This window comes from Nomascus leucogenys, chromosome 6, assembly GCF_006542625.1.
Source record: "Nomascus leucogenys isolate Asia chromosome 6, Asia_NLE_v1, whole genome shotgun sequence".
Classification (NCBI taxonomy): Eukaryota; Metazoa; Chordata; class Mammalia; order Primates; family Hylobatidae; genus Nomascus; species Nomascus leucogenys.
The window spans coordinates 7,156,901-7,180,542 of record NC_044386.1 but is presented as its reverse complement, the minus strand read 5'-3'; the positions used below and the strand labels follow the sequence as shown (position 1 = coordinate 7,180,542).

Genomic DNA, 23,642 nt, shown 5'->3' with positions numbered 1-23,642 from the left:
AAAATTAAATTAGGTGAAAAGAATGGGTTGTACCTTCTGCAAAGGTTCTTATTGGTAAGAAATGTCTACACAGTGCGACGACTGCCGTTCCTAACACCAGGTCTCCAGTGGAGAAATAGGTGTCCATGTACTGTCAACACAAAACAACTTTCTGGAGTAATAAATCAATGCAAATATTTAAGGCATTTGTATTACTTTAAAATAAATATAGAAATAAGATGGAGGACAGTGCAAAGCACTCCTAGAAAATACTTTGACATCTGGTGGGTTCAGAAATAAACCTAACACTTGTTACAAAATGTTGTTTTGTTTTTGAGATGTGATGTGGAGAGTATCATAATGATTAAAACAATTTTTTTCAAACAAATATTCATTATAAGCTTATGGAAGTAATTCGGTAACAGGAAACCTGTTATAAACCTGAGTGAGTGCACCTGGGAGAATCATTCTTGCTGCATCTAGGCTTACAGTTGAAAGACCTAAAGCAACCATATATTTTCTTGGAAGTCAATTTCTCCACAGACAAAGAATTTTCAGGACTGAAAGTTCCCCTTCCCCATAACAGTATTTTAGAAAATCTCTAGTGAGAAATGCAACACTGTAACTTGTGAATACAGCTACTTATTTTTTCAATATTTTGCTTTGAACTGAGAGCCATTTTGCCTTCCTGAGGACATTTGGCAATTTCTAGGGACATTTTCAGTTGTCATGACTTGGGGCAGAAGAGACTGTAACTGGCATTCAGTGGGTAAAGGCCAGGGATGTCACTAAACGCCCTACCTACCATGCAAAGGACAGTGCCCGCAACAGAGAATTATTTAGTCCAAAATGTCAATAGTGCCCAGGTGGACAACCTTAGATTACTTTTATCAACATAGTACAGTTATAACACAGCTCTTCTCTCCAAACCACTTCACATCTTCTATGTGTGTTTGGGAATACATAATCAGATGTAATCTATAACAAAAACACATATTATCTTTCTGAGGCATCACTTCAAAGAAATTCTCTCAGAATGATTTATCAATGACAAGGACATCGCTAACTTGCATTTACTCAACACACACTCATGCTATCCACAGGCTGGGAAAGAACTAAAGTAAGAGAAGGAAGAGGCAGTGGCTCACCTCTCAAATAAGACCTGGCTGTAGTCGCCCAGGACGTGGGCGTGGGTGTGGAGTAGAATGGTGTTGTAGCCCACCAAGGCCACCATCATGATCAACATCTTCAGCTCGTAGTTAACCCGCAGGAACACGGAACAGGATATCAGTCCCAGAATGCAGCTGTAGATAAAGTACTGAAACAGGGAAGGACACCGGACAAATACTTAGGATCTCTTCTGAGAAATGCTGAAACAATTACAATCAGGGGCCACTGCCAATCTCATTTGGTCAACATATAAGCTGGCTGTGAAAACAGAGGCTTGTTTCTTATCTTTGATCCAGTGGTAAATGCCTGGATACGTTAAATTCAGAAAAAAAAAAAAAAAATCGTCCAAAGCTTTCCGACCCAACCTGGCATGATAAATAAAAAGAAGCATGTATATTGCCACTTTTTAGAAATAAATTGTAAAAAAAAAACTTATATGGAAGACACATCATTATAAGCCAATGTTATTTATTTCTTGAACACGAAAACATTGTGGCCTCCTATACATTCCTTAAATGTAAGTTAAGTCTACAGAATCTTTTTTGGCCTTTCAATTCTTTAATTCATTAAGAGAATATAAATCATTAAGAGAATATAAATTAAGAGAATATAAATCATTACAGATAATTAAGAGAATATAAGAGAATTAAGAGAATATAAATCATTACAGATAACTCTGTTAAAAGCATAAGGAAGCTCAGACATTTTATTAAAAGAGAAGTTGTGTGTCAGAGGGCCTATTTAAAACAGAAGGACTTAAATTAAAAGCCTTGACCAGGGTGAGTCATGAATCCCCCGGGAGTTTGACAGGCACCAGAAGCAAGTGGAAGAAGCAAGTGGGAGCCAGCGAGCTGGTATCTTCCATTTTAGGGCAGAGCAAGCTGAAGGCAGGCCTGCTCCAGGTGAGCCATTTCCTCACCATTGACCACTGCAGGCACCGTTCAGATAGGCTTATGGATAGCTCTGAATTCAACTCTTCACTAACTCATTAGCTCACTTACTTGCAGCCAGTGACCTAACTTGCTTGTATCACAGTGTCCGCATGACACTGTAAAATGAGGGTAATCATATTCTCCTTGTAGGTCATTGAAAACAACAGAGATAAAAAGTAATGCACAGAGCCCAGAGTCCTGCACGCCAGGAGGGACTCGCTGCAGGGAAACAGGTGCCATCCTCAGAAAGGCTTTATTTGCTACGTCATGGGGTTTCTGTGAACAAGGGTTTGTGTTTCTATCTCAGCATTCCTAGAACAGAGACAACACTCAAAAAAAAAAATTAAGACTTTTAATAAAACATAGATCTTATTGATGTTTTTTAAACCTTGTCTTTAAAATTAGCCCAGCTTTTAAACTACTCAATTTTAATTTCATCATATTGAGTAAGCCAGGTAAGAACTGCTTATTTTTGTCATTTAAGCTCTTCCTTTGATTTCCCCAGCTAAAGCCATCTACATTAAGCTATGTGGAAGGCTACTGATATTAGCTCAACAGTCCTGTTCTTGTGGAAGAAAGAAAAGTTGGAAGTAGGAGCTTGCAGCAATCATATGGCAGGCTTTCTCTTTGTAAGGGGCAAAGTCCCTTGAGTGCCTCCACTCAAGCATGAATGAGTAGAAATCCCATCAGTAAGGACTTCGACCTGGCGCTGTGGCTTCAAAAGGAAGACCAACACCTCACACTGGATTACACACCCACTAGGTCACTCTTCAGGGAGTTAAAGTCTTCCTTTGTGTGGGAATGTGAAGGGCACCCTTCATTTCAGGTGGCAGCATTTTAAGAAATACAGAGTATTGTAAGCACAGCTTCTTAGCTGCAATTGTCTGATGCCAGGTCTCCACCCTTCTGCCTCTCATGCCTTCCCACAACAGAGAACAGGAAAAGGAAAAGAAGAGATGATGTGGGTTAATGTAGTAAAATGACAGAATCAACAGAGCTGTGAACTGGTGGACAGGCAGTATCTCAGAGGGAAGAGGGGTGTAGCATGCCCTTTGAAAAGTGACTTTATTTCTATGAGAGTTCTGCCCTTGTCGCCTTAGAGAAATTACTAAGTATCTACTTCAGGGCAGGTCTGAGGACTCTGATACAAGGTACATTAATGCTCCATGTTGCTTAGAACAAGACCACTCAAAGTACAGCAGTGAGTTCTGCAAGACAGGTACAGAATATGAATAGAAACTTGGCAGAGTAAGCTTGTTTCTGTTGAATATAATGAAATATGAGCTTGCATTTCATATGGCTTCCTTTTTAGTGCATTTTGCTGGTAATTCACCATTACATTTTTCAAAAGCATTAGTCTGTCATAGATTAGAAATTAAAAACACAAAACAAAGCAAAATGAAAACAGGGTCTTCACAAAGAGTTTGAGAAGCCCTTATTTATAACCTAGTAGCCATTTAATCAATAGTCTTGAGTATTTTAAAACTGCTCCTTCAAACCCGGGAAATTGCCCCAGGAACTGGTGGGGGCAAGGCTCTTATTCAGTGATCCTGTCCCATCGGATTCCCCAAAGCAGCTGTTCTTAACAAGGCAATCCTGTGTCTTCCATGAGTCACTCGAAGTAAAGATGATGATAACACCCATCTTGGAGAATTCTCACGAAGATTAAGTAACAAAAGAGTTCAGAACAGCCTAGTCCAGGAGAAGCTTGTAAATTCTGCTATTATTACTATAAACTAAAGTCCTTTGTAAGTTTTGGTTTTTGAAACAGCTCTGTTTCTAAAATTATGCCTGAAAACCACTGTTATAATGAAAGTTATCAGCCAGTTCAGCTTAATCGAATGAGAGAGCAGAATAAGGAACCACTTATAAGAGGGTGTGTATGCATCAATGGGTATATGTGGATTATCTGGTGTGTGGGGACCTGGGGTAAAATTTTAAAGGTTTTCACAGTTTGAACCTTTGAACTAGGTGTCAACACCTATAAAATATGCTAAGGTTTCACATTTCAAAATTCATTCTTAGGCTTTAAAATTTTTATTTTCACATTTCAGAACAACTACTAAAATATGTATGTTAATGGGAAGCATACTTTTAGTCCATTTCTGTTAAATGGCTTTCTAGAATGCTTAGAGACTGTGCAAGAGTTGATCTGGCATAAAACGGTAGGCTGGGAACCTGTAAATAGCCATCCAGGGATGTGTGGGAGACAACACTGCAGGATGCCAGGCTGGGAGCCTGTCCTGTCTCCACGGTTTAGCCGACGAGGGAAGGCTCCAGATGGTCAGCGGTTCTGGCAGTAGGATACTGAACCAACTTCTATTGGAGTGTACTTACTGGTAACCTGATTGCTAGTGATGTTTACCAGTTTTGACATAATCATTGAAACCAACTTGCATTTTACAGTAAGGTAACAGCCACCGTTATCGGGAGTAATTTATTAACACTGAAGTCTCTGGGTCTTAGCTTCTTTACCTGCAAGATGAGAATCCCAATAATATCTACTTTACCAGGGTCATTTTTGGATGAAATGACGTAATGCATACCGAGTGCCTGCTGTGGTACAAACAACTTACATGGCAAAGATCTTTATGGCTAATTTGGGTATTTTAAAAGGACTGTGTTTTCCTGCTACAGAAACAATACACCAGATGTTAAAAATTGGGAAATATACGAAAGGATAAAAATAAGGGTCTCTGATAATCCCCAACATCCACTTTAGCCACTATTCATTATTTACGTATGTGTTTCCAGCCTTTTTCTTGCTACTTATTATTGGTAGTATTATTTTAAAAAATTAGAATCATATCGTTTTGTATTTTTTAAAACAATACTTTTCAATGAATAATTTATTATGAATATGCATTTATATGTCATTAATTTTTTTACAATGTCTTATATGGTGGTGAAGGATAACCTTATCGTGTGTTACAATAAAATGTATTTTAAAATTTGCATTTTCAAATTTTTAGGTTGTTTTCTTTCTTTTGCTTTCTTTTTGTTGACGTTATATAAACACATGCACAAACACGTTTTTGGTAAACTTTTTCACTGTTAAAATTAATTTTCAAAATTATTACAGGATAAAAAGTGTGTCTGTCTGGTGCTTTGAAATTACCACTTAGAAGAGTTATATCACTTTATACCACCACCAGCAGTGAACTGGGCATGCTTCTCAGCTTGCTGGTCAACTTCAGGCATCACATAACATGGGGCTTGAGAGAAATGATGCCTGTTTGGCACACACCCACAAAACGGCTTTTCTACTGTTCCCTGGGATCCTTTAGGGAGGAAGCCAGGATGTCTCCAGGCTCCTTGAGGACTGCTAAACCCGTGAGTTCACAATGTGGTTTCTGTGCAGCCAGTCCATGCAGACCTGGGGCTTCCTTGGCAACGCTGGCCAGGATCTTCAAGGCCTCGTTATTGGAAAGACAGTAGCCCGTTTACTAAATCCCACCTAGATTTTAGAGACCCTATTGTGTGCTTTTTCAGAATCTTTAAAGGTTGAGTAAATGTTGCCTTTCCCCACTTTAAGTTTTTAATAATTTTCTTTGATTGCAAATAAGATATTATACAGATTTACCTAAATGAAATTCACAATGATTTCCTTATTCTTTTAGTGATGCCAAGTGTGGTGAGTTGTTTGGCTCAAACGTAGTGGAAGAAAAGATTTAAAAAAATATTGCAGCTATACATTTTTTTCCTGTCAAAATGCATCTTCATGTTAAAATTTTAAACTCAAAGTGCCACGTGGATGCGAAAGGGGGACTGCTTGGTCGGTGCACTCTCTTCCCAGCATCCAGCCTATGGATCATATGGATGCTAACACCATTGGATCAAGGAGGAAGAGGCAGGCCACACCGTTAATTGAAATATTTCTCTAAAAAAGAGAGCTCCAAATGGCCCCACAAATGGCCCACAGTGAGATTACAGTCAATAAACTCTCACAATGACTCCAGCTTTTCACTTTTCACATAACTAAATAGAGAAGTCAATGCCTGGCCCTCACTGGAGTTTATGATGACACCTAATTTGAAGGGCAGGACCTTCTGGGTAAGGGGTGAACCTCTACCACCTCCCTCTTCCCAAGCCCATGGGGACATTGCTTTTGGACTTTGGTCATTTTGCCCATGACCTAGTCAAGGCCTCAGAAGCCTCCAGGAAAGAACACCAGAAGCCACTTCTTTTTTTTTTTTTTCTTTTTGAGACGGAATCTCACTCTGTCACCCAGGCTGGAGTGCAGTGGCACGATCTTGGCTCACTGCAAGCTCCGCCTCCCAGGTTCATGCCATTATCCTGCCTCAGTCTCCCAAGTAGCTGGGACTATAGGCACCCACCACCACGCCCGGCTAATTTTTTTTTATTTTTAGTAGAGACGGGGTTTCACTGTGTTAGCCAGGATGGTCTCGATCTCCTGACCTCGTGATCCGGCCGCCTTGGCCTCCCAAAATGCTGGGATTACAGGCGTGAGCCACCGCGCCCGGCCCAGAAGCCACTTCTATCTGTGCACGGAGCTGTAAGCTTCCCAAGAAATTAAATGATGGGAAGGGAAAAAGGACCAGAGCAAAATATCAAGGAAGCAAATCAGAGAAGGAGGAATAGGAAAATAAGTCCACTTTATTGCCATAGCTAATGGAGTTAAAAATTTTGGTAAGGAATTTTGAAAGCATACATATTAAATTACCAATTCCAGTCCCCAAAATAGTTCACTTAGCATTCCCAAAAGCCATTATTTGAGAAGGAAACTAAACAAGCATAATCTGCACTACTTTCAGATAATTATTTGGAAAGTGAAAAGGACAGTAGCAAAACTTTTTTTTCATAAACGATTTATGGAAGAACAAAGTTGCTAAGCAGTAAATAACTGACTTAACTCTCCACTTAGAAGACGAATGTGTTAATAAGTTTTGAATTTTCAACCTAGGTCCTTTGTGACACTGGTTAAGATGAGTCAGTTAGCAAGAATTACTAGGGAATAGAATCACTGGGCAATGTATGCTGCCAAAGAAGAGGGAAGATAATGAGATGTGGGCAGTTTTATCACAGCTTTAAGGGGGATAATATTAATTCACTGGAACAATTAGCAATGTCTCTAAGTAAGAAACCCAGAAACATAGTGCCTTATAATTGAATGCCATATGGTAGGAAATATGCTAGAAATGCTGTAGTGGTTAAGAGAAAAAGGCAAACATTACTGGTGAAAGCATGACAATAACATTGTAAGTTTTCAGATGTAAGTTTAGCCAGTCCCCAAGGGCCCAGACTTCTAGCAGAGGCTGACATTTGTAAATTCAGGACCACTCAGGGATTGATACCAGAGAGGAAATGCAAAGTCTAGAAAAGATCTGAGACTAAAGGATATATGTTATACAGACTACGAGCATACAGGAGAGCCACCAAAGCAGTCATAATCGCAATGTTCTTACCGGGAGGAAAAATAAATTTTGTGCACGCAGAATCGCCGCCTGATTATTTGAGGCTGAAAAGCTTGTGTTTGTTGTATTGGCAGTTGGAGGGATTGTTTCCTCTGAGTCACTCAGGAAAAACTGCAAAGAGAAGGTTTTTTTCAATGAATTAGTGCAAATTAGATTAAATAACTAGCAGGCGGGTGTTAACTTGATGAATTCTGTGTTCCTTATGCACAGTAAACAGGATTGTTTATGTGGACTCGGGAATTTGTATTGAATAAGTAATTAACAATTTATTGTTCTATACATTCAATAAAGAATCCCAGAACTTCAAAATTCACATTAAAGGAATTGGAGGCACCTCTAGCAAAGAGTAAATTAAAAGTACACAAAGCTCTGGGCAGAGGGCATGGTTAGAATTACATTTGAAACCGGTATCACCTTTGAAGCCAATATTACCATGTATACATTCAACTCTCTACCATCAAATCGGAGGCTTCAGAATGTTTTTTTCCCCCAGTATCTTTGCCATCTTGGCTCAAACATTAAATGAGTCAATACCGTCCTATGAATTTTTTATGTTTAGAATGAAAATTAACTTTATGGGCAAAATGCAGTCACCAGCCTCGACATTTGTATCTATTATTTGTAAGTGCTTGGCAACTCAGATCATAAGGGGTGAAAAATTTAAAACGATGATGTTCTCAGGACTGCTGGAAAGGGGATTTAAACTAAAAAAACAAAAAGGGTAATGCTGAGAAAATAATTAGCTCTTATGTAATTGTCACCAATATAAGCATCAGAAGGACAGTATCAACCTGTTAGCAAGGCAGGAGAAATTTGTATGTCTCTTTTTCTTTCTCTCATCCTCTCTCTCTCTCTCTCTCTCGCTCATTCTCGTCCTACAGAAGCTGCACACAGACTAAATACCCAAGGATCAGCCACTTTTCTGTCATGTGGCTAAGGGTCAGAGGAATGTTCTGGAAACAAACCAGAGAATCATGACTTCAGCCCATTCCTTTTACTGAAAGAAATTAATCTCATCCATAAACCTACTAAACAGCTTGTGTTTTCTGCATAGGGTTAACCATACATATTCAAGGTTTAAAAAGTAAAACCTCCCTATAGTTTCTATGGTTGTTTTTGTTTGTTTCTGTGGAGTTATTTCTCTGGATTGCATAGTTCTTGTCAAATACCTAAACTAATTTATTTGGACAGATAAGAAGACATTTACTTAGTCTATTCTTGGGCACATTCCTCTCACAGTCAATAGAGATACGAGATACAGTATTTTTGCCCATTATATCATGTGATTAAATTTGGCAAAATGCTGATTTAAGCACAGAAGAAATATAGTAGATTTCTTTATGTATGATGAAAGAACTTGTAAAAATCGTCACATCCCTGGCTGAACAACAAATGTGCTAACATTTTGGAAAAACTTATATCAGGGATTAGAAAAAAAACGAATGGAATAATTGCTTGGTAAACATCGGGCTCCAAAAGGGCACAGATTTAGATTTAGATTTGATAGACCAAAAATTCAATTGATTTAAATATTAAAAAATAATCAACAAATGGCAAACAAAAGGAGACTGTTTAGCTTGGCGGGTTACTAGTCTTAAGTGCCAAGGATCTTAAAATAATTAACAAAAACTTCTTGATTATATCACCTATAGGGAAAAAGCTAGGTAAAATGAAGTGTTGCATTCTTGACATACAATGAATGAGTACTTTACTTTGTGAAAAATATGTCTTGCAAGGAGGTTTTGCAATAAATATGATGGTTGAACTTGAAGTACAAGAGAAAACTCCAATCACTACACACAACGTTTCCTAACCCACTTCTGCTATGGTCTTTCCAGTATTTATTAATATCAACTACACGTAAATTCAAGAAACTCTTCATTCTGTCTAAAATCATACTACAATTTTGAATCAGCTTCCCTTCCTCCATCTTCTTTGCATTTTAAAGTAACAAACTCATGTCATTCCCTAATTGTAGCCAGTCAAATACTCAAGAGAGTTACTAATACCTTGCCCACCTTCCCTCCAGGTAAAACTGTCCCAACTTTCTCCACTGAAAATATTTTTAGCATCATAATGATTTAGGGAGCTCTTCTCTGGACCCAATTTAATTTTCTACATCCTTTGTCACAATTGGGGCAATGATGTTATCATTCTGTTCAAAACATCCTAAATAAAATGCTAATGAACACTGCACATTTTTAGTTTACTGGCAAATTTTACATTTCTCAGGCAATTTAAAACATATCAGAATTACATTTTTTGAATCACATTAAATTGTGAACAGGTGCTTTAGTATTGTTTTATGCCTGATGACATCATCGTGTTTGTCATTTGGTTGGAATTAGAAGTCTACCTGAGTAGACTACTAGTTAACTATGGCTAACTCCTTGTCTGGGTGGCTCACAGATTTATATATACTTTACTTATAATAAATTTCTTGGAAATTTCTCAGAAGAAATTGCAAAATGCTGCGAGGAATCAAGTGACGACATTCTCAAAATGTCAGGAATAAAATGGCAGCACATTCGGCCACTCATATGTGATTCTCAACAGCCAGCTGGAGACTAAGATGGAAAAAACACTATATATGAAACAAGCATGGACAACCAATTGTTTTTCTCCACTTTTGATTGAGGTGTTGGTATCACATGGATAAACATCGAGTGTTTAAGATATCCTGTTAAAATCGCACAATTCATTGGAAATAAAACTGACTTGGACGTTTTGGCATTCAATACCAATGAGTAATGAGATTTAAAAAGCCAGTTCTCTGAACACACTGTTCCCATTGACCCTGGCTCTTGTAAGGGTCATTAAAACGCAGGCTGGGAATAAATATCAGTGACTGGAAATTGACGTGGAGACTTGAGATGAACCAGCCCATCCATGCAGTCAACAGCAGAGGCAGGTCAGGGCAAGCCTCAAGCTGTCACATGTTACTCCTAACGCATCTCTCCCCTTTGAGGTACAGAGTCATGGCAGGCGATGACACAGAGGCAGTTAATAAGGGCTGCTTGCCACTGGCTGGAAAAACGCAGGGGAAACCGAGGCTCACCTGCTGCAGAGGGACTGGGGCTTCCAGAAGAGAAGGAACACCCAAGGGCACGATGTCAGGGGCAAGGAGCCAGACACAGTGGGACAGATATCGTGTGACTCCACTCATGTGAGGTCCCTAGAATAGGCAAATTCATAGAAATAGGAAGCAGCATGACGGTAACCTGGGGCTGGGGAGAGGGAGGAGGGGGAGTGAGCGTTTCATGGAGACAGAGTTGCTCTTTGGGAAAATGAAAAGCGCTCTGGAGATAGACGGCGGTGATGGTCACACAGCATTGCAAATGTACTTAATGTCACTAAATTGTATGTTTAAAAATTGTTCAATCATATACCTTATGTTATATATATTTTACACAATTAAAAAATACATCAGAGGCTGGGCGCGGTGGCTCGTGCCTGTAATCCCAGCACTTTGGGAGGCTGAGGTGGGTGGATCACGAGGTCAGGAGATCGAAACCATCCTGGCTAACATGGTGAAACCCCGTCTCTACTAAAAAATACAAAAAATTAGCTGGGCGTGGTGGTGGGCGCCTGTAGTCCCAGCTACTCGGGAGGCTGAGGCAGGATAATGGCATGAACCTGGGAGGCGTAGCTTGCAGTGAGCCAAGATGGCGCCACTGCACTCCAGCCTGGGCGACAGAACGAGACTCCCTCTCAAAAAAAAAAAAAATACATTAGAAACAGAAAAAAAAAAAACAAAGAAAATGAAAGCACTCTTCCTCTGTCTCAAAGAGACAACTTAAAAAATCACAGGTGCTATACATGAGGACGTGACTGAGGCTATGACTTTAAAACGATGAAGTTTTCTGAGAGCAGATTAAATGTTCTTCCCAGTGACTTAAAGCATATGCGCTCCCACAGCCCCCCACCTCCACCAACACAAAGAACTGTTATTCTTGCTGAAATGTGAGTCCGATGCCTGGATTAGTCTCACCGGGTTAACAACCGAGAAATAGAAATACTACTTGGGGATGGGGCTCCACCAGTCTGGAAAATGTGTTCAGAAAAACAAAAAATACTGAGAAAAACATGAAAAGCTGTACTCCTTTAACTAGACACTGCTCCAGGATGGACAGGTTAAAGTGGGACTAGGTAAAAAGAGACAGAAACAATCCTGGGACCACTGAACTGCATGTAGGTAAAGACTAGTTTCACTCACATCCTCAGCAGAAGGTGTCGCCTTCTTGACATGAGTGACAGGAGTCCGCTTCCCTTGCAGCGCCCTGCACAGGTGCTCCCTCCTCACCTGCCTGTCTGCCTGGGCAGTCTGAGTGCTGCATGAGCACCACCTGTGTGTGGCCCCGGGCACTGCCTCTGCCTCACACAGAGCTCAGGAGTCCAGGGCATCTGCAGATCCTCAGGTGTGGCCAGAGGCAGAGCCCCATGGACACGTCCTGCCTCTTCTGTGATTAATAAGACATTATAAACAAGGCTCTACAGCTAGGTCATGTTACTTCCTTTCTGTACCTAACAACAACTTTCCTACAGTTTTATGATTTTTCTTTGACATAAGTACAAGAGGAGCACCCGTGTGGTTCATGGCACCAGGTATCAATACAAATGGTATTTTTCTGCACTCTTGGAGGAATTCAGTGCTTGAGCAGCTCTGATTTCTTCTCCCCCTTAATCGATAGACAGGAAAAGTGGGGGAAGGTAATTTAGCTTATTTCCTGCTCCTACTGCTATAGAAGGCAGCTTGGTATGTGGAAAATCTGCAGAAGGCACATTAAAAGTATTAAAAAGTGTGATGAATGATTTTTGAGAAAGAAATACATCTCAAGCGTCAACCATCATACTCTTAAATGTGTCTTCTGTGGAGGAAGGAAAACAACATTGGAAGACATATTTCTGTTACTGAAGGCAGTTGTTCTCTCTCTAAAGGATCGTAGCTACTGTTGAAAGAATGTCTCCTCCTAAATGATCAGCTTGTCAAACATTTATAGACAGTGACTGAACTGTCTGTCAATCATGACTAATTATGCTATACAAAATAGAGTTAGCTTCCAAACCAGATTTGTTTCTCATTTATATCGTCTTTAAGAATTAGGTGATAAATCCTGGTTTTATAAGGTCAAACTAGATGTTACAAAAAGAAATAGTTTCTTATTTAAAGGGCTGTATGCTTACCTATTCGTTCACTCATTCTTTCATTTAATAACTAATGAATGGAAGGCACTTTCCTAGGGCATGTGAAAAAAAACAAAGATCTCCTCAAAGTTCATTCTAGCATTATTCCTAACACCCAAGATATGGAAACAATCTGTCTATTGATGGATGATTAGATAAAGAAATTTTGGGCCGGGCATGGTGGCCCACACCTGTCATCCCAGCACTTTGGGAGGCCGAGGCAGTGGATCACGAGGTCAGGAGTTCAAGACCAGCCTGGCCAGCATGGTGAAACCACATCTCTACTAAAAATACAAAAATTAGCTAGGCATAGTGGCAGGTGCCTGAAATCCCAGCTACTTGGGGGGCTGAGGCAGGAGAATCATTTGAACCTGGGAAGCGGAGGTTGCAGTGAGCCAGGTTCACCCCATTGCACTCCAGCCTGGATGACAGGGTGAGACTCCATCTCAAAAAAAAAAAAAAAAAAAAAAAAGAAAAGAAAAGAAATTTTGATACACACACATACACAATGGAATATTATTCAGCCTTAAAAAAGAGAAAAATCTTGTCATTTGCAACAACACAGATGGATATGCAGAACATTATGCTAAGTGAAATAAGCCAGGTACAGAAAAATGAATACTGCATGATCTCGTATGTGGAATAAAACAAAGTGGAATACACAGAAACAGAGAGTAGAATGGTGGTTACCAGGTGTGGGGGAGGCCAGGAAATGGGGAGATGTAGGTCAAAGGGTACAAAGCTGCAGTCATGTGGGATGAATGCATCTAGATTTCTAATGCACAGCTGGAGGACTTGGTTAACAATATTCTGTTGTATTTAAGATTTGCTAAGGGAGTAGATTTTCGGTGCTCTAATCACACACACAAGAGGCTATGTGGAAGGTGATGGATGTGTTAAATTGCTTGCCTGTAGTAATCATTTCACTATGTATATGTATATCAAAACATCATATTCCACAACTGAAATTTATATAATAAGAGCTAAAGAAAAAATGATCTCACTCTTAGGGGGCTGTATATGATATTAAATGTATTGTCCCCTAACTCATATGTGCTGCTACTGGCCAGTGAAGGTCAACTCTCAGGAAGTGTGCTCAGTTCGCTTGCATGCACGGTGAACACACTCCTGAGGGTCCAGGAGGAGGCTTAATTTTACGGGCATGTGTCAGTCACCCGACGGTTCTGAGTAAATCGGAACCTTAGCTTGTGCACCCTGCTGCCCTTCAAGTGTGCTTTCATCCTCAGCCCCTTGGCTACGAAGTCAACTTCCGACCCAGTCTCTCTCGCAGCTTCCATCTACCAAAGTCCACTTGGTGCTTGGCAGTGCGCTCTCCTGGGGAGCTGGATCTTGGAACAGCAGGACTAACGCATAAATGCAGGTTACAAAGTCGAGCCCGAAAAACCCATTTTAGAAAACACACTCATGCTTCTGGCATCTCAGGCCAATGCCCCTCGCCTGCCTCTCTCTCTGTCCAGGTTCCTCCTCTATGATTTCTTCACATCCTTGCAGTATCCAGGGAATGGCCTAATGCAGAGAGCTGAGGCATTCTTGGGGCTCGTGGTGTGTCTGCAGAAAGGCTCTTTCAAGAAAGCCTCTCCTGTACCTGTCTTAAATCTCTCATCTTGAGTTCCCCACCCTGAGGCTGTTCCCCTGAAGAAAGCTCTGGGACCACAGCAAGAACCACTCCCCAGCGCCCCCACCCCCCGACCCTGTTCTTCAGGCAGAATGCCCCCGGCTGGCCAGTCTGGCTCCCACGAGCAGGTGCCTCGGGTGGAAGAATGCAGCAGGTCTCCACCTGAGCCCTGGCGTTTCTATCTTTCTGGAGCCCAGTGGTACCCCAGGGAATTGCTTGTTGTCTAGACACGGCACATTTTCCCTCTTCAGCTCTTCCCATTCACTCTGGATTAAGCCCTAATTGGAAATAAATGATGTCACCATCCAGGCACGCCTGAGACCTAGAAGAGGAGGCCTCCTCCCCCAGAGGGAGGCCTCATGATCCCTGCAGCAGAAAATGAGCCTCGGGTGAGGCAAACATCCAGGAAGAAGGGGAGACCCACTTTGTGCCACTCGCTCATCTTACAGAAGGGCAGGAGGAGGGCTTCCAGTGGTGGAACTGGCTTGTCAGGACCTCTCCACAGGGGACTGCCAGCCAAGGGCCTGCATTAGCCCTGGGAGGCTGTGGCCTGCATGGACTTGCCTGCTGAGTCCCTCCTTCCCCAGCAACAGATGAGCCTTTGAACTAGCTGCTCTGGAGGCTGAGCGGGTGGCTGGAAGAGTTAGCTGTGGTGGCACCTTTCAGTGGCCCACATGCCTGGGGAGCCCCACATCAGGGCTGACCTCATGTTCTTTCTTGGGGAGCTCCTGAAAGGGAGCTGAGACACACAGGCAGGTGAGGTAGGGCTGCCGGCATACTTGTCCCCAAAGTCATGACACAGGAAAACCTGCGAGAATCGCACACATTCACCTCTAGACAGCAGGGAGGACAAGCTACAGCTTCTCTCTGAAGGCCCCTTTGCAGGTGTCACTAAGATCAATTTCTAGGCAACACAAATCGATGGAGAGGCCATCCCACCCCTGCTGCTAGTGCTTGGCCCATCTGGGGCCCAGTTGGCGTCACCCTCACCTGAATCTGCAGGTGTCTGAGAGGAATTTACGATCTCTAGCGTGACCTGGAGGACTGACCCCATGTAGACATTCAAGGTCCTAATCCACTTCTTCAGCCTTGTTTTTCTCTACTTCTTAATATGAATTTCTCCTCTTGTCCCAGATGCAAACATCCCTCCTTCTCCCCTTCCACCCACCTGCCCTTACCCCTCACTTCCTCCAGGTCCATGTGGCAGACTCCTCCTTTCCGCCCTTCAGGACTCCATCTAGCAGGCCCTGCTCTCCCTTCCCCTCATGCCTCTGTTGCTGCCTTCACCTCCTCGTTTCAGAATGACTTGATGATGAGGTTACCCAGCTGTCTGTCTCCTACTCCTACTCCTGGAAGGCAGAGAACTGTCTTTGGGGTCTGAGCACGCAGCACGTACCAGACACATCTTTATATACAATAAATATTACATTTTGCTGCATGAATGCTTTCTACTTCATAAAAGTGATGTTATTATTATGAAATAATACATGGTCTGTCACCACAACCTGGCTTTGGGTCCCTGGAAGGCAAGGACTACATCTCCTAACACTCTGCATTTCCCACAGTGAGTGAAGCCTCCACTACAGGAAGCATCAGATCTCCTACGGCTGCTGCTGCTGATGTGAGAACAATAAGGACGTGTCTCAAAGCACCCTGATGAGCCCAGTGTCTATTGTGGGGGAGATAACCAGCACTGATGAAAGTGGTATAGTCAGAGTGGCCATTGGTTCAATAGTTACAAAATGGCCAGGACTGTCCTAAGTGTGGTGGGAACATTGGCTCATTGAATGCTTAGAACCACCTTGGTGGAGAAGTCTTGGTTCCCACTTTCAAAGAAGTGAAAATGGAGCCTGTGGAGTTCCATGAAAACGTCTTTCTAGTCACGCAGCTGGTGAGACGCGGAGCACGCGGTTGCAATCGGGTCTTTTAAACTCCAGGGCAGGACACCGCACTCCCCTTAGTTTGACGGTTCCTTTGCCCCTCATGACTATCCTTAAGACATTGCAGTCATTTCTATAGCCTGTCGAGGGGCCACCGTGAGCAAGGGAGCGGGGAACTGCTCCAAGGAGTCACCCAGTCTCTTAAGCTGGCTCCATGAAAGCATCCCTTTCCTTAGAGAAATGACTGCTGCAGCCATGAGATGCTAAATTTAATAGGCAGCAACTGGTGTTGCAAAGGCGCTAAACGCAAGTTTCCAAAATTCCACAGGACAGGTCCCAGAAGGGAAGACCGCCCTGCCTGCTGTGAGCCCTGACTCACCCCGGGGCTGACCATGTTGAACACAGCCGTGGTGCGGGGCTTACCACATTGACCACGGCCATGGTCCAGGGCTTACCAAGTTGAACACGGCCATCGTCTGGGGCTTACCAAGTTGAACAGGGCCATGCTCTGGGGCTTACCACGTTGAACAGGGCCATGGTCCGGGGCTTACCACGTTGAACACGGCCATGGTCCGGGGCTTACCACGTTGAACATGGCCATGGTCCGGGGCTTACCACATTGAACACGGCCATGGTCCAGGGCTTACCAAGTTGAACACGGCCATGGTCCGGGGCTTACCACATTGAACACGGCCGTGGTCCGGGGCTTACCAAGTTGAACACGGCCATGGTCCGGGGCTTACCAAGTTGAACAGGGCCATGCTCTGGGGCTTACCACGTTGAACATGGCCACGGTCCGGGGCTTACCAAGTTGAACACAGCCATGGTCTGGGGCTTACCATATTGAACAGGGCCATGCTCTGGGGCTTACCATGTTGAACACAGCCATCATTAATATGATGGCTGTGGTGATGATCGTGAGAGAGATCCGTGGCCAGGGGCGGTTGGCAATGATGCCCGAGGACTTCAAAAGCCACATGAGCAGAGGAGAGGCTTTTTTGCTGCATTGCTAGGAGAAGAGAGAAAGAAAACGAGAAGCATTGCTAGTTGATGACTTCTCTCCAGTTTCTTGATGACAGTGTTTACAACCACAAGAAGCACCAACATTGTTCACAGACTAAACATGTAGATTCTATCCTCCCCTGGGGACCCATACAAAGTCACAAACCTTATTAAAATTACATTGGCATCATTGCTACCAAATGAGAACAAATTAAATGCCTATGACAAAGGTACAATGTGCTTGTATGTCTTTTAAAACAGACCTGAAGTTATGTTTTTAAGTGATTCCTTTCTCAAAGGAAAAATGTCAGTTAATTAAATCACCCTGGGGGATGTGTTGGGTCTCTGACCACAGCTATGATGAAAGTTATCATTTATTCAGCTGATTTATGTGGAAAGAGATCAACATATCTCCTAACCCTTTTAATGCTGCATTAGCAGATCACAAGAATACAGCCCAGACCACAGACTTAGTTTGGCGCCTGAACTTACAAATACGGTGTCTGAAAATCTCAGGCATGAGGCATGATGGCTTTGTGTGATCTCGTCTGGTCTTGTGGGGGTTTTCTCCCACACGGAGAAGCTCCTTTTTTCCCTCCAAACAATTTTTAACAGTGTTGAGAAACACATAATATAAAATGTGCCCTTCAAACCATTTTCAAATGTACAGTTCAGTAGTGACAACCACATTCACATTGTTGTGTAACATCTCTAGGATTTTCAGTCTTACCAAATTGAAACCCTATACCCATGGAAAAACAACTCCCCATTTCTCCCTCCTCCCAGCCTCTGGCAAGCACCATTCCCCTTCCTGTTTCCACGACTGTGACTACTCTAAGACCTCGTATAAGTGGAACCATCTAGTAGTTCTCCTTTTGTGACTGGCTTATTTCTCTCAGCCTAATGTCCCCAAGGATCATGATGTTGTAGCATTATGCCAAGATTTCCTTCTTTTTTAAAGCCTGAATAAAACTCCATTGTATGGATCTATACTTTTTTTTTTTATCCATTCATAAAATGGACACTGAGTTGCTTCACCTCTTGGCTCTTGTCAATATGCTGCTATACATATGGGGGTTGGGGAAGCTTTTTTGATACAAGAAGGAATTGAGATCTTTGGGGAATGACAGCCAGCATTTGCTCCCCATTCACCATGGGGTCTCAGTGCATGAGCTCACCCATCTTGAGGGCCATCTTTCCAAGGATTCTCACCTTATTCTCACCATATTCTCCCCGGTATGAGTGTGGAGAAGTACACAGAGTTCCACTGAACTGTGGGTGACATCAATTCTGCCTATACAGATGCTGCGTGGGCATAATTTGCATACGTTATCTGATATGACAAGCAGGACGTAAAAGTCCTCCAGGGATTGACATTTTTATCTTCACACTAACGGGACTATGGTCCCAAGGCTATGTGTCTTGGAAACAAAAAAAGGTGATGATTTCAAGAAATTCAGAAGAAGGAATAACATAAATTATGCCCTTTGATTGATACTAAGTCAACCTATTGGCAAACAAAGCTGGTGTGACATCAATGAAATTCAAATTCAGATAAAGAATATTCCTGAACAGCACACAGCACAAATAGGCTGCGCTTTTAGTTCTCTACTTCTTTCACATCTTCTTTTTGTATTGTTCCTAAAATTATTGTTGCCCTAAGCATTGCTGTATGTTCAATGTTGATACAACAGTTGAATGATCGTCTAAACACAGGAGGGAGGAGTTGAGAAGGGTAAAGAATCAGCCATGGCCTAGCTTCAAACCTCTACTGCTGGGAAACTTGCTGCAAGTTAATGATCCTCTCTGAAATGAGGCCTCAGTTTCTTCCTCTCTGAAACGGGGATAATAACAGTACCTGCCTCCTCCGTCTTCGCAGAGGTTTAAACGAGTTAGAGAAGGTGTGTGCAACAGGACTTACAAGAGTTAGCTCTTCCTGTTATTTCAATGAAGAGAACACAATATTTCTTAGAAACATTTTAATGACCAAAATCCTATTTGCTTTATATCTATGTAAACAACAACAAAATCTCCTCTCTACTCCTTTCCACCATGTTTTTTTTCTTCCTTCCAGCTCCTGATAGAAAAAGATGAAGAATGTTTGTGTACAGTGCACATGCCCCCCCTGGGGGAGACACGGGACCAGGTTCCGGGTTCACTTCTTGGGCTGATTTTCCTGCGCCCTCATCTCATTTCTCTGAGTACCTACCAGGGAGCTTGAGCCAGTGCTGCCCTCAGCCGCAGAGGCTGCCCAGAGCTGGACTGCTGGCTGGCGGCAGGGGGCGCCCTCGGCCCAGCTCTGCAGGGCATCTGATCACCGGCAACAGAAGAACCAGATCTGTACTTGACGCTTCTATTAAAGAGCAGGTTTGGATAGGGGTTGGTGATGGCAGTAAATCTGTCATGCAGTAAGATGTCCCTTAATGCTCTGAACATGCAACATCTTACAGGGTCAGGTAGCCAGAGAACATCCACCCACCAATGGTTATCATAATTGTTTAATGCATGCTACTTCTAATAATATTAATATCACAAAACACAGTCAAATCTGTGTTCTGTAGAAGAAGGTTTGTTCGTTTGTTTTTGTTTTTTCCTGAGACGGAGTCTTGTTCTGTTGCCACTCAGGCTGGAGTGCAATGGCACGATCTCTGCTCACTGCAACCTCCGCCTCCTGGGTTCAAGCGATTCTCCTGTCTCAACCTCCTGAGTAGTTGAGATTTTTTTTTTTTCTTAGCCATTACATTTAAACCGCAACTACTTTTGCACCAACCCATAATACAATCTGAAGAGTCGAGCTTCAAATGAAATATTATGCTCATCTAGCTCAGATTCCATTAGATAATGGCATTTGGTTTGATTCTCGCAAATTAAGACAGTATTTATATATTCACATCCAGATTGACTACAATTAGTACCTTTAAGAGAAAATTATTAAAATCAATGCTCTTATGTTTGTGAAATTATGATAATTTCTGTATACTGAAATTATGATAATTTCTGTATACAGAAATTATCAATAGATACGATAATGAAAATGTTAACAGCAGAACATTTAAAAAGTTTATTACTTCAGGAGAAAATGTACATCTAGCTAAGATTGCATATCACTGTCAATTAGGTAAAATATTATCTAGTTATTACACAGATAAATTTTTGAAATTACAAAATTAAAACAAGTTACTGTGTTTGAAGATTTAGAAAAATACATGGTGATAATCTTGTCAAATATGCTATCTAATAGGAATATGCTATATTCTGCTCATAGGCTAATAATTTACTAAAACAGACCTGGGCAGATATGCCGGAATTTTTTTCTGTTCGTGTGACATGCCAGGCAAAATGACAAATTGGCAGCACTTGCAGCTACTTACTAGACGCATGGGGGTTTGGCAGACATGGGTTTGGCATAACAGGTTCAGGATGCACTTGGTTCAATTATTTACCCATGCGTTTTCCATGCACACCTCAAAGTTCTCTCTCACAATTGTTTTAAAACTTATGCCAAATGTGTTGTTCCAGAGGTCAGGGAGACAGGCGGCTATCTTTCCTTGTCACCGAGCAGTGACAAGGTAAGTAAACCTGTTCTGAAGTGTAAAAATTGGTAGGCATTGCTTCTGGCAAGGACAAGAAACTAGAAGAGAACAGAGAGGTGACAATTGCAATGACAGTGACGAAAGAGGAACTGGAGGATCAAGCTGGTGGGGGAAGCAGAAGAAACCAATGATGGGGATAAGAGGAGAAACAAGACTAAGATCCTAAAATGGAAGGAATCTGATTAAGAAAAATGGAGACCCTTGATTCAGTTTGTAGCTCTGTAGAAAAATTACAACTTGGCTCTTGATATGATCACTGGCTTCAGTTTATCCTGTTTTTGATTAAGTATTAAAGGCCCTGGTGGAAAAATGTTTATCAAAATTCAGACCATCCTAATTAAATGTTATAAATGACAACATCTCAAAAAATATTTTGGCCTTTATTTGGAAGATACTATTCAACTGAAAATGAGAAAACGCCTGCTGTGAGCCCAGTCGGTGGAGTCATTTGCTTTGATCTTTGGTTTAACTCCTGGCATAATTTCAACCACATCTGTTTCCTCCCTTACTTGATCATCTCACTGAACCCCATGATCGGCTCTTACTTACAGTGAGCTCACCGTGTACCTTCTAGAAATGCACTTGGATGTGAATATCACATTCATCCACTAACAAACAAGGGATTGGTACTAAATGTAGTGGGAGATGTAATAAAAGAAGAAATATAAATTTATAGGAAAATCCTAGCCAGGCACGGTGGCTCACGCCTGTAATCCCAGCACTTTGGGAGGCTGAGATGGGCAGATCATGAGGTCAGGAGTTCGAGACTATCCTGGCCAACATGGTGAAACCCTGTCTTTACTAAAAAGACAAAAATTAGCTGGGTGTGGTGGTGGGTGCCTGTAATCCATGCTACTAGGGAGGCTGAGGCAGAACTGCTTGAACCCGGGAGGCAGAGGTTGCAGTGAGCTGAGATTGCACTACTGTACTCCAGCCTGAGTGACACAGCAAGACTGTGTCTCAGAAAAAAAAAAGGAAAATCCTGTCATAGAATTGATGGTGGGGACAATGAGCAGTGGGGTGTGGTAGGAAAAACGTGGGATGAATCCCAATGTTCTTAGCCCAGTACATGAAGATCCTCCTCAGAAAAACAAAATGTTCATACATGCTCCACCAAAAATATCAGCCAGCTTCTCTTCCTTCCCTCTCTCTTTCCTTTTTTTTCTTCCCTTGTTTTGATCCACTTGCAATGGAAACAACTAGTAGTCTCTCAAATTCAGTTAAATCTAAATTTTTCATTCTAAAATTAATTCTTCATAATTTAACTTAATCATTATAAAAGTAGACTTCATTTACAGTTTCATTAGTTTCCATTTTAACAATAAGATAAGACACTTGAAGAGAAGTAGAAGCTCATATTAAGTGAAGTTAATAAAATGAAAAAAAATCCAGAAAAGTTATAAAGATATCAGAGTGGCTGAGAAGCAAACTTTTATTATTAGAAAAACAAAATCCATCTTAAAATCTTGCTTGGAAAATATAGTGGTTTCGTGTTTCATATAAACATGTACTTTTGTGAATTTGCCTAAAGGAACATCTACTTTGGCATTTTAATTAGCTGAGGACTGTCATTCCGAATGGCAGGAACAAGCCGGAGCAATAATTACTTGTAACATTTAATGTCACAAAGACTGTGATGTGTACTTTGATTATTTAATTGTCCTTTAATTTCCCATAGGAAGACTTCTTTATGCCAATCAATCATATTTTACAAAATCAACCTGTTTCTTCCTTTCGCCCTGGGTGAGCCACATCCCTGCACTCTTGCTCCACTGGGTACCACATTGCATCATTTTTGCTGACATGCTTGTCTCTGGCCAAATGCAGAGCTGGTTGAGGACAGTGACCACATCGCACTTGTCTCTGTTTTCCCAGAGGCCAGTATAGTGTTTGTTAAATGGTAGGAACTCATCAAATACGTGCTTATTCTGTTTACTATTTTTAATGATGGACTCAAAGGGAAATTTCCAGGGCACAGAAACAAAGAGAGAGCTCAGTGATAAAGGAACTGAGGCTGTGGGAAGGGTCCAGGAGTGTCCTGGATCAGGACTCAGGCTATGGCACTTAGGGGGTGAGCTTTTAACACCCATAGGGAAAAGAAGGTATTTCCTTGGGCCAGCAAAATGTGGACAGCTGCAACTAAGACTCTTGAATAAAATCCAGAGCCTCAAACCGCTACTCCTTCTGTACAAGGAAGTCTAGAAGAGCCCCATTCACCAGCTCAGGGAAGTATCAATAAGCTTCCAAGGATCAGTCCAAACCCTAAAGTGTTGGGTTTGAAATTACATTACCTGATTCATAATAAGAATTCCAAACTGAAGGGTTGTTAATTAGGTCAAAACCAGAGAAAATCCTTGGGGCTACGGCAGAAGCAAGATTGACACTGCTGGTAAATGATACTTTAGACTACAGCGTGCAGGGATGTCCCATCTGGGGGCTGGGGCAGTTCCTCCTGAACATAACCTCACAATAAAAACCAAATTATAAAGTACCTAAGGCAATGGACCATATGAGGAAGAGTCAAAAAACATAAGAGGTAGTCGAATTAGCACCACGAGATCTGCAGATACCACAACAATCTGAAATAGCTTCTAAATTAAGATTAAAGTAACAAAAGAGGGATTATAATCCATACGAATGAGTGAGTTGTTAAGGAAAAATAACAAGTATTTTTTAAAATGAGCCACATAAACTTTCTAGAGATGAAATTGTAGATATTGAAATTAAAAACTAAATGGTTATTGAGGAACTGGATGAACTGCCCGTGAATGGGAGAGGCTAAGAAATATCTCAGGAAATAAACCATAAAATAGCACAGAAAGATAAAGAAG

The 23,642-nt window shown here is 41.8% G+C and overlaps 1 protein-coding gene across 1 annotated transcript in view; it reads right to left on the bottom strand.

Annotated features, from left to right (window-relative positions):
- The window catches only part of ADCY2 (adenylate cyclase 2), a 434,401-nt gene that overhangs the window by 53,431 nt on the left and 357,328 nt on the right, over positions 1 to 23,642 (bottom strand). The window contains exons 16-18 of the mRNA XM_030813903.1: positions 17,088 to 17,225; positions 7,508 to 7,627; positions 1,128 to 1,297 (exon numbers count right to left, since the gene is read on the bottom strand). Coding sequence (XP_030669763.1) covers positions 1,128 to 1,297; positions 7,508 to 7,627; positions 17,088 to 17,225 — 428 coding nt within the window. The remainder of the gene's footprint in view (positions 1 to 1,127; positions 1,298 to 7,507; positions 7,628 to 17,087; positions 17,226 to 23,642) is intronic.